A 12027-nucleotide genomic window follows, 5' to 3' on the forward strand; every position below is an offset into this window, starting at 1 on the left:
TTAAACCAATGACAACGTTTAGTTTCATTTGTTTATTCAAACAAATGAAATCCCTTTTTTTTTTTTTTGATGAAAAATAGATGGGAAATCGTCCTTCCATTTACAAATCTAATATATTAACATTTGTACATATAAATAAGCAGGTTTAAGTGCACAGTCCCATAAAAAAAGATTACACATACAAACTTATTTGAGTATCTCAAAAGTATATACATAACATGGGGTTAAACTGAATTAAAAAATAAATTCAAAGTGAACAGAGATTTTAAATTGTATATCTACCGACAGTGCAAAACAGATTTGTTCTTGGCACTAATGAAGTTATAAATATGTGGCGTATTGTACAGAATAATAGTGTGACTTTACAAAGGCATGATCACAGGGTTTCAGACATTTTAATATGCAAGTCACTCCTGTTGTCAGACCATAATCAGAAGACTTGTTGACAAAGGAAAACCCAGTCCGGGAAATCCTACATCCACCTCTTAGTTTCAAAAGTTACTTTGGAGGATTTATTTAGAAATAAATACTGTTTAACAGTATAGATGTACAACCACCACATATCTACTGTTAGTCATTATTAGTGACACTTTTTACCAAAGCTCAAACCAGTGCATGATTGGAAGACAGTCATTGAAGAAACACATTTCATCTTTCCATCCATTTATGTGGTTTGATGCAATAGTTCAGAGAGTTGCAAATACTGCTCATGACATACTGTATGTAAATACATAATGAAAGGTTCAAATCAAGAGCTGAAGCCATTAAATGAAATGATTTCAAGTGTTGCCAGCAAGTCAGGAAGAGAAAACATATTCAAAGCCAGATTCTTAATGCCTGCTTTTTTGCCTTCAAAATAGATTACAGTGTAAAGTAAATCATAGTTGTCCCTGGAGTAAATTACTTCGGCAACCTTTTGTCTTAAAGGGATTCAAATCAAAAGCACACTTGATCAAATAAAGGCTTAGTGAAGAGAGTAAAACAATATATTTAAATTAAAACTACCTGAACAAGTGGTTTAAATCTTTTTTTTCAGGCTCACTAACCAGTATATGAGCGACATGGACATTCACCTGATAGTGTTAACGGGACAAGCCAAAGACAACCCTTCAAATATTGGCCTTCTGTTGGTGAAATAAACGAATGCAGTAACCAACATAGTATTTGTTTGAAGAGGAAAACATGATAATTATCACAGGTTTAGTTTTTTTTATATATACTTATATGATATTTTGAAAAGAATGTGTTAAAATATAGTTTTAACTATGCAAAATATTGCTTCGAAAAGGTTTCATCAGTTGAAGAGAAATACAAATCCCCAAATTAGCTATTTTGGCACAAATCTCCTCTTTCTTTTGAGTACTGTAGTATTATGAGAGTCTTCCTCCATCTTGATGCTAGCCCTGAGCCCGGTGGCAGAGTAGAGTGGTCACCATGGTTACAGCTCCTCTTCAGTCATTACTAACCTAAACAAATAAAACAAAGATCATCCAGCGGTAGGTTAGAGAGTCCTACAACCCAGGAATGAGTTCAGCACTTCCGTTCCCTCGTCTAAATGTTTTTTTGGTTAGACGTCTGAAATAAGATGTGTGGTGAACGCAAGCTTAAGAAATGTTCATGTTATGGTCTAGGACAAAAAACAAGTGAGTTAATACCCTACAGGTGAATGTCTAAAGCTTCTATGAGTCATACAAACTGCGGATGCTAACGCTAAAGTGGCTAAATGAGACTACGTACTAAACGCCATCACGGGCAAAATCAAGTCTGCCTTTAGCTTAGCAGTGGTGACGCAAAGCTATGTTTCCAGGAAGTAGTCAGTTTATAGCCTAACGTTAGCTATTACTACAACTATTATAAAAGTGTTGTTGATACATGCGGAGTATCCTGCTTGAAAAAATATGTGTATGTATTATAATTATTTGTTTGTCACAATACAAAATCCAATTGCATAGTCTTTTGTTGAGGGAGACATTGGGATGCTAACGTCCAGGTTAGACTACTTGATATGATCCCTGCATCCAGCCTACTTACTTTCATCGTCTGAGTCGAATCCAAAGAGTGCGGAGCAGGTGTTGAGGGCTTGGTGTTTCTGGAGTTCCTCCACGCTGCTGAAAGAGGAGAGACATTTGTCGCAGCGCTGCCTGACCTTCTGCACGTCCTCCTCCACCTGCTGCTCCTCCTTATTTCTCTTAATGTGCCAGTAGGTGGTGTTCTTCTTCGGAGCGACCTCTTCGGGGGCCCTCCTCTTGCGCATGGAGAGCCGGGCTTCATCCAGGTAGGTGGAGGGCGGCGGCCGGATGAAGGGGGCTTTGACGGAAGGGGTGTATGCGGGCTCTTCTGGTTTGAACGTTTTGTGCTCGGTAATGTGCGGCTCTCCTATTGCCCGCTGGACTCCCTCGGACAAAGTGGTCAAGTCCTCCAGTTCTTTGACGTTCAACGGGTCCACCTCGACGGGCACTCTTTTCCGACGGCTCTTCTTTGGAGTGGCTCCACCAGAACCAGTGGACGTCTTTCCTTCCGTCCTCCTCGTCTCCTGCTCATGTCCATTGATGGTGGATTTAGTGTTGCACATAGGCTCATGACTGACTGTTTTCTCTGGGCAGTTATCCGGCTGATAGCCGTCTGGGAAGTGCTGACCTTCAGTTTTAATTTCTCTGGAGCCCTCGACATTAGAGGCCTCCTCCCTCTGCCCCTTTTTACTCTGCAGCCACAGCTCCTCTACTTTCACCCTCTGCTTCCAGGGGGCTTCAGCACTTTGCTGCATCTGCCGGCCGGGTCCCATCTCCAGCTCATCTTTCTGAGGCGCTGGGATGTAGTGTCTCCATTCGTGCTCCTGGAGCCCTGTAATGCTTGAGAACAGCTTCTCACAGTCTGAGAATGGACATTGAGGTCTGAAGGGCTTATGGGTGATGACGTGGTCCTTTAGTTCCTGCTGTGAAGGGAAGCGCTGCTCACAGTCCTGATGGTAGCAGAAGTGCTGCAGCGTGGTGTCGTGGAGCTTCATGTGGTCCTTATAGTGCTGCACAAACTGGATCTGCCTGTGGGGGGAGAGCACAGTCAGGATAATAACCAAATATTGTTTCAAAAAAAGAAAAAACACATTTTTTTCAGAACAATGAAGACATAAATTCTACTTTAGGCCCCTTAGGAGGAAAGATAACAGTTGTATTATTAATATTATATTAATCCGGTATCCAAAAAAGTACCCACAGGGACAGTTCACCCCAAAATCAAAACATACATATTTTCTATTTTACGTTTATTGCTACTTATCAATCAAGACCGTTTTGGTGTGAGTGTTGGAGACATCCGACACAGAGCTTCCCGTTTTCCATCAAATATCATAGAGCTCAAAGAACCAAAACTAATGATTTGAAGGACAAAACAGCAATGTCTCTTTGCAGAAGTTATGAGCCAGTTACTCAAGATAAATCTCAGACCTTGTGGGGAGCAATTTCATGTAGAAAACATTTTCTTTCTACCAAAATCAACTCAATGAGTGACAAAGAGATGCTCATCCATGAGGAACTGCATGCTTCCTTGTGCACATGTTGGTCAGTTGCCATAGCTACAACTGATATCCCCAACACTGGAGCAATTCACACCAAAATAACTTAAGATTGATACGTAGCTTTACAAGTAAGAGCAAAAATAAAACAAATAGATTTTGGAGTGAACTGCTACTTTAAGTTCGGAAGGCAACATACATTTGCTCATGTGAAAAGCCATGTGTGGTCTATATAAATTCACTTAACAAGTCAGTTTTCACCATCCCTGATTTACATTGCCACTAGAACTAGCATTGGGAAATGTTAGATGTTATCCTACGAGTCTTTCTTACCTGAGGCATATGGAGCACTTGTGTTTGGCCCACACAAAGGTCTTCTCCAGCACCTTCTCTTCGCTGATATGGCATTTGATGGCGTGCTTAGTTAGTGTGCTGCTGACCCTCAGGAAGACTCTGTCACAGGTCTCTGAGGGACACAGGTGGTACGTGATGTCCACACTGAAGCCATTCTCCCCCGCTGGCTTCTCCTCCTCTCCCTCTCTCCCCACCACAGAGGGGTCCTTCACGATCACCAGGCCATCTTGAATGACTACCTGCTCGTCCTTGAAGTCGACCTGCCTGTATATATTAGAGTCAGGTTTTTTGCACTTCTTGTGAAGCACAGCTGTCTTTTTGATGAGGGTGCGCAGGTTCCTGATGATTCGATCTTCCCTTTGGAGGCTTGACACTTTACATTTCCCCGCGGGTTTGGGTTCAGGAGTTTCCTCATTGGAAATGGAAGTTGTGTTTTTATCCTGATGCTGATTGTCCACATGATCTGCTACACCATTAGCAGCAGGAGCGTCCTCAGTACATCGCTTCTTCTGTTTGGACATTTCATCAATGTGGTCCATGACATGCTTTTTGGCAAAGGGGAGTTGTTTAAAGGCCTTTTCACAGAGTATACATTTGAGTTTCCTACTCTTAAGGTGCGAGAGAGCATGCCTCATGACATTCAAGCCTTTATAGTCCTTGTGGCAAAAGTTGCAGTGGTACATCAAGTGGGCATATTGTTGAGTACGCAGCATTCGGTCCTTCCATGACCTCTTGGATTTCACCTGGAGAAAAGAGACAACAGAATGAGTGCTATGACATTGAAAGAAAAGCCAGTAGAATGTCAAATAAAATGTTTTTTTCTCATTTATATGCAGTAAGTGTTCTTCCTGAATAGCACACACATTCCACAGAAATATAGCAAGTTGCTGCTAATGCATAATGCAACAAGACAAATCAAACTGAACGTGATTTCCCAAAATGAAAAGGCCTGCATTATGACATTCCTGAGAGGGTAAAAACAAACTGACCTCAGTGTCCGTTTCCTCCTTGGGTTTCGGCTCCTCTTCTGTATTGCCATTAACCTCGTCCGGTGCCGAGGATTCTGGGGGTTTCTCCTCATCAGGCTTTTTGGATTTTAGAGAGTAGCTGTGTAACGCTTCTATTGGACAATTTATTAAGTATAAGGGAGGACCATCGAGCTCAGGATCGGCTTCAACAGCCGGAGCAGCAGCTTGAGGTTCAACAGAAAGACAAAGCTGTGTGTGAGATTCCTTTTGGGTTAGTTCTTCGAGAATGCTTTTACAGTCCGAGTCTGGAAGTTTCTCAAGTCCATTTTCCCTCTGGAGATCATCCATCTGCTCAAATCGATTCTCTTCCTGTTTGATCGTTTGATCAAGTTCATTCTCCAGGTGAGGCATGCCCGGCTCTTTGTCTTCTGTGTCAGTTATCTCCTCAAAACCAGACTCTTCCTCTCTACGGGATATCTCATTATCAGGGTATGAGAGTTCCACTTTCTGTAAGGGCTTCCGTCCGCGCTTTTTCCCTTTGTATATGACCTTCTCCTTAACTTTGACCGTGGTCTTTTTAACCGTCTGCACCTGCTCCAGCCTCGGGAGACCCTGCAACCATCGCTTCTTCCGACCCTTCCTTTTCAGAATTTGGCTCTTCACACACCGAGCAAGATACTCTCTCTTGGGTTTCAGAGGGACTTTTACGGAAGCTGAATTTTCCGTTTTAATGTGATTGCGTCTTAGTGAGTACATCTGTTTATTGCCTAAAGAGGTGAGTTTGAGATTGTATTTGAACTCTGGATCATCTACACGTTCGGGTTCATCGTCAGACAACGATCGGCTTTTCCTTCCCATCTTTTTTCTCCATTTTCTCCTCTTCAGAAGATTATTATTTGACGGGGCCACACACTTTTCCGTCTCTTCAGCCACAGCCTGCACCTCTGGGAGGTCTCGGCTCACAACAGCAGTCTCTGCGGCCTCAGTGCACCGACAGGGATTTAAACCTGGACTGCATGATTGGTTTATACACTTATTTATGAACTCTTCTTCCCTGTTTTCCTTCTCTTCTTCCTCCTTCATCTCACTGAGAACAGCAGCCTTCATGACGTTGTCACTTATCAACTCCAAGCAATGAGTCCTGATGGTCAGGAGGTTCCAAAACTCGGGGTCGAAACACAGGCGCGCCTTGAGCATCTGGAAAAGAAAGATGCAGCATTTTTAGGCACAGATTATAATGCTATATATAAAAAATAACTATACATGCAGATCATATATCTTCCTCTGACCTGCAGAATATGGAATCGCACGCTGGTCCGGACCGGGCTGTTTTGGGGATGCGGCTCCTGGTCGGGATGATTGTAAAGCAGGCAGACAGTTCGGTAAGCTTCCAGGCTGCGCTCCTGGCAGAACACCAGCAGGGCGCACGCTCGACAGATCTCCAGGTCGTGAGGCAGCAGGAAGGCGATGGTCTTGCAAGCAAGAGAGCGGGTCACACTGTCAGCCTGCATGTCAGCCAGCCGCAGGGCCCTGGCACAAAGCTCCACACACACCTGGACGCTTTCCACTCCCAGCTATCCAAAGGCAAAAGAGTGGTTGAACAAGATGAAATGGTAGATAAGAGCATCAAATGATTAAGGCTTTTTCATTTCGACTTAATTACAGAAAACGGAAGATGCTACATTTTTTCTTTTCGTTTGTCCTGAGAAACACAACATGGTAAAAGGTGATGATGTGAGTCTCACCTCTGTTGTGACCAGTTTGATGAAGGGGAAGATGGCTCTGACGTTAGTAGCGGAAGAAGCTAACTGCAAGCACTCAGCCAGAAAGCCATGTCTGGAGGGATGGGCCCGGAGATGCAACCTGCTCCAGATGAACACCAGGTCCCTGCAGGAGGAAGCGCATGGCGAGCAAAATATATCAGTTATATTTTAATTAAGCAAACTCTTTTCCTAGCTATTCCTATTTCAGCAATCAAACAGGGGTAACTGAACCAATCAAAAATGTCAAACTGTGCACCCTGACACCAGCTCCCCTTACTACAGGATGTATCATAAACTCTGGGGAAATGACAGAAGTGTATCATAATCATAGTCCGGTGTTAGAGTGATGCAGAGATGGAGTCCTGGACTCGAGTCGGACTCCAGTGTCGATTTTCGGGACTCGTGACTCGACTCGGACTCGTGCACTGATTGACGCGACTGGGACTCGGACTCGTGAATTTTTCCCCCACGATGACTCGGACTCGACTTGTACATTGACGCTCCGACTTGGACTCGGACTCGAGCAAGTTTTCTCTGGAGTCTGATGTCCTCTATCCTGGCGTGTGCACCTGCGAGGCGAGTTCACGTACTGGGCCCCGCTATTCCAGTCTAGAGATGTCTAGAGACACACCCCGCATCGTGCTGTATGCTTTCACACATTCTGCTTCCACATTGGAAAAGAGCAGCGCAAAATGCTCGTTATGTGGAAACAATTGAAGAGAAGGCTCAGTAACACATTACTCTAAACATCGAGTTCAGACATATAGGCTGTCTTGAACACTATCATCAGAGTAACATGATCTAATCAATAAATAAAGATTCAGCCATAACACGAAAGCACATGGCTACTTAACATGCAGAATGACTCATTTTGCATGCTAAGTAGCCATGTGCTTTCTGGGGCTTAATCTTCATCAGTAAACCGATTTAACCGGTAAAAGTTCCTTCAAAATAAGAGTCCCGATCTTATTACTATCAAAATAAAAGTGCAAAACGAAAACTTTACCATAGGAAAATATTGGCATACAAATATAATCACTTCTCTAAAAGGTAACTCATTTTAAATATAGTTAGACATATTATAGGTCATTTACAATAATAATAATAATAATATTAATATTAGTAATAAGCTTTATATTTGTATAGCACCTATTACAAGAATTGTAGCCAAACTGGCTTCACAGCAGTTCAATAGACACATTAGTATAACATGACAGGATAAAAGCAATGTAGAGGAGCAGCTACATTACAACACATATATCCACGAAGATTAATACATGAAGACTTGTGACTCGGACTTGACTTGGACTCTTCTTAGGTGACTCGGACTCGAACACAGGTAATGATGACTCGGACTCGACTCGGACACTCCTTGGGTGACTCAGACTTGGACTCGGACTCGAAGAGTGGTGACTCGAGAGTGACTTGGACTCGTGAATTGGTGACTTGACTATAAAACTGGAGTGATGTATTAAAAATCATTCTTACCAGATGTAGTACATGTCTCCATTGTGTAGCTGCTGGGTAAGGAAAGCTTTACACAGCGACAACAGGAGCTCGTCTTTCTCCATGCTCTCTGTGTTGCAGATGATCTCCACTGCATCGCGGCCATCTATCTCCGCCATCTGAAGAGGAATATGTAGAAGCACATGCTTAGAAAAATACACCAAATGCAAACTTATTCAAAACGAATTACAAACAACTATGGATACAACCTAAATCACACAATGTTAACACATATTATTTTTATACAGCATCATAAATATTTGTTGGGTTTTAATTATTTGTCAGATTATTACTGGTTGATTTATATATATATATAACAGATTATTTAATACTATCATAGTCCAACTATTAGAGATCTTGCGATGCGCTTTGTTCTAAATCCCATTATGACTTCCTGTCTCTTACCTCCTTGTGAAGGTGCTCGTGCAGTGAGGCCTTGTAGAGGCAGGTCAGGTAGGCCTGATGGAAGTACAGATGCTTTCCAGCCTCGAAATTTTCCAGGCAGCTTTTAGCCAGAGCCATGGCCTCTTGCATTCGTTCACAGGCCAGCAGGTAGCGAATCCGCAGCTCAAAGAATACTGCCAACTCTGAGCTTAAGTAGTCCTCAACTGCATTGGACGAAAATCACAATGATATGTGACAAATGACATTTAGGTGTTTGCTTAGGGTCATGTTGGTGTTGTTAGAATTCTATACTGGCAAAGTTGTTGTAATATACCGTAAAGTCTTAGGAATATTATTTGTTAAATATGAAACAAACAACATTTTAATAAACAGCTTATCATCAATTACTAGCTTTGCTAAAACTAGACTTTTGAAAGTAAGTGAGTTTATCTCATAGAGAATGATTGACAGGAAGGAGAGTCTATAACACAACATCTCACGCCCCCTGTCAATCAGCACTGCTACTCCACAAAGCTGTTAGCTCACCTCTCCTCTTCTACCTGTACTCTCCATTAAACCCATGATGCTTGTTGATCAAACAACATCGGTAAGTCTGCTCACAGGAGTGGGCTGACCTCCTTGATAATGCAGTGTTATCTGTGTGTATGCTATATTAGCTATTCAAAACGGACAGGAGCCCACCCTGTTTTGGTGGAAAGTGGGCCTCCTTCAGGATTCCTTGCAGCACTGGGTTTTCCCACGGGCCTCCGGCTTTGATGATGAGCTTTACATGCTGAAGGTAGCTGTTCCTGTGCCTCAGGAGCTGACAGTGGCACTGCTGCAAAGAGAGGTAAAATGACACGTTAAACACAAAAACCATACTAAAAAAAATCAAAGTTACAACTAGACTATCAGTAGCAAACCCTGAGGTAGACGTTGTTTTATTTTAAAACAGGGGGGTAAAATTGGCTGTTGGATAGGTGCTGGCAACTTTTAATGAATTAACAAATGGTAGATATGAATCTAGGTATTATAAAAAGTGTTGTGGGAATTAGAAAACAAGGTATTGAAACAGTTTTTTCACCTGAAAGCAGTCAAGGATGTCTTTTAAAGGCTCTTCCACAAATTCTTCTTTGCTGAAAAACAGCATCAGTTCAAAAAAGCTCCTGCAAGACAATGAGAGGAACATGTCAGATAATTACAAAACCCTTAGCAGTTGTGTTCTATGCAAGTGCTACTGTCACAGAGTAAATGACGACAACATTGATGTTACACTACTAACAGCGGATCCAAGCAAAATGCTATTAGGTTTCTACTGGTTTGCCAAAATAGACAGAAAACATAACATTAGTATACTTTAGCCCTGGGACAATGTATTTAAAAAGGTATGGTCCAGCATTTTGCTAGCAAACAAGGTTGCCATGTTCACAAGAGTACATGGTCTAGTTTTTAGATTACGGGTATGCATATTCAAAGTGTAGGCTAAGAATTCCCCAGTATGCATGTTTGCCACTCTTACATGTAACACAGTACTTACAAGGCCATACTGCTGAGAACATAGTGGACGTGCTGACAGTCCTCAGGGAAGGCAGCAGTGGCTTTGGTGAAGCTGCAGAGTGCGGTCCGCAGCACCTTCAGCTGAGGGAGAGGAACCTGCCATTGCCCTGTGTACTCCTCAACCAACTGTGCATAAAGAAGACAGAAATGTAGAAATATGAAACATTATGCACTTCATGTATTATAATCTATTGTAGCTTTAGTTGATTATGACAGCAAGGCTTTGAGTGCATGACATAGTAGTGAACAATCCACATTTCATTTCAATTATTTTAAAGTATGACATTCTTAAAGTGCCAAAAATCCAATAGGTTCTATGTTGGTCTTATTTGTTTAACCAAGGAGAAAGCTGTAGAAATGAATTACAGATAGTCACTTGGGTGTGTGGTACATTAAAGGTATCTGTCTAATAACAAAGCAAGGAGGTTCAATATATGGAATGAATCATGACAATATATACCGTGTTATACATAGAATACGTATTCAATATTGTATCCATACCAAAGCAGTAGTAAGAATTATTGTCAATTGAAATATAATTATCCTTGTGTACAACATGTGTGAAATATGTTAACGTTTTGCAGTTAAGTCAACAAGCTATAACTCTGACATCTCGATCTTAGATAAACCCCTAGGAAATATCGGCCAATCATATGAGATATTTGGATAAGATCAGTGTATAAGCAAGGCTAAAACCTGACAAACGCATGACTTTAACAAGGCGTACATTTGATTTTAAATAGTGTTTAAACTAAGTTTACTGTTGATACATGACTGTCAGGCTTATGGTTGGTGAATTCAACGTTTGACTCAGAGAAATGTAGATCGTTCAGAACATAACAACATTAGAAAGGTCTTTTTAATGTGTCAAATCATGAAGATATTAAAGTGGGGAACATAGGAGTCTGGAAACATAGATACGCTCTGCTCTGACTGCGTTAGCTATGAAGCTAAGCATTAACAAATGCAGGCAGATAACTCGAGAAACATGGGAACCATATGGAGTTACCTTTCCAGTAGCACAGTATATATGTATCTATACTTAGGTAATCAGTTCTGTGTGTTTCGGGCGGGCTATATAACAGTCTTAGAAACACAACTTAGCTACACAATAAACAGAGCTACTTTGGGGGCTAATGTTAGCTAGCATAGCTAGTTAGCGTTAGCAATAAACAGACGCAGACTATGGAGACCATTTAACACAATTGAGTTTAACTCACCTCACAAAACTCAGAGCAATAGTCTTTGCTCTTCAGAGACAACTGGTTGCTGCAGTGTCTTCCACACAATGTGTCCAGAGCTAATTCAAGCCCTTCTGTTTCCAAATCACTCTCGCATTCCGCCATACTGTCTGCTGTATCCAGCGCATAGTCCAAGTTGCCAGGTTTGTAAGGTAGCATCCTCCTATCTGCTCACGACAAAAGCATCTGCAACCTGGCAACCCAGTCATAAATACGTACAGATGAAGTTTTTGTTGTTGTAAAGAGTAAACAATACTCTTAAACCACGTTAAATGCAGATTTAAACATTGGTAAATATTTTTGGGAATATTAACATGACAAGCGGAGTTTTCTGCAGCGTTTAGAAAGTGAAAATACTTTCAACGAAGGACTTAGCTGCATTATACATACATGGTAGGGACCTGACAAGTTAGAGCGCATGTGTGAGCTACGGGCCCCATATATATTTTCTTCAGAATATCTTTGTTACTTTATTGAACTTTGAGCTCATGTGTTTTGGCCATAAGCATCAACTTACTGAGACGAGAAACTTGCTTGATTTTATTGAACACAGATAGGCTACTTGTTTGAGGTAAGTCAACACAGGGTGATGCTGTCCATTTGTAACACAATATTTTTTTAATGTATGTTTTTCGTTCACACTTCAGACTGTTATGGCGCTATCACGATTAAGTCCAAATTAACGAGACACGACCAATGAGCAAACTTGGGTAAGTATGTTTTAATGGGATAGGATAGCAGTTAAA

General features: G+C 41.6%; 1 protein-coding gene across 2 annotated transcripts; it reads right to left on the minus strand.

Moving 5' to 3' along the window:
- Positions 1–32: 32 nt before the first annotated feature.
- On the minus strand, positions 33–11399 carry LOC117485787 (zinc finger protein 292-like). 2 transcript variants are annotated; one of them, XM_034134488.1, is made up of 12 exons: positions 11261–11399; positions 10021–10166; positions 9568–9649; positions 9186–9318; positions 8505–8707; positions 8082–8218; positions 6576–6717; positions 6120–6404; positions 4852–6027; positions 3842–4605; positions 2032–3038; positions 33–1466 (listed from the first exon to the last, which is right to left on the minus strand). In XM_034134488.1, exons 1-12 carry the CDS (start codon positions 11384–11386, stop codon positions 1462–1464), a joined length of 4206 nt encoding a protein of 1401 aa, XP_033990379.1. In that variant the 5' UTR covers positions 11387–11399; the 3' UTR covers positions 33–1461. The 2 variants fall into 2 exon arrangements, with proteins under 2 accessions (XP_033990379.1, XP_033990377.1); XM_034134486.1 differs by having other exon boundaries at positions 9186–9321.
- Positions 11400–12027: the final 628 nt, after the last annotated feature.

This window comes from Trematomus bernacchii, unplaced genomic scaffold, assembly GCF_902827165.1.
Source record: "Trematomus bernacchii unplaced genomic scaffold, fTreBer1.1, whole genome shotgun sequence".
Taxonomy (NCBI): domain Eukaryota; kingdom Metazoa; phylum Chordata; class Actinopteri; order Perciformes; family Nototheniidae; genus Trematomus; species Trematomus bernacchii.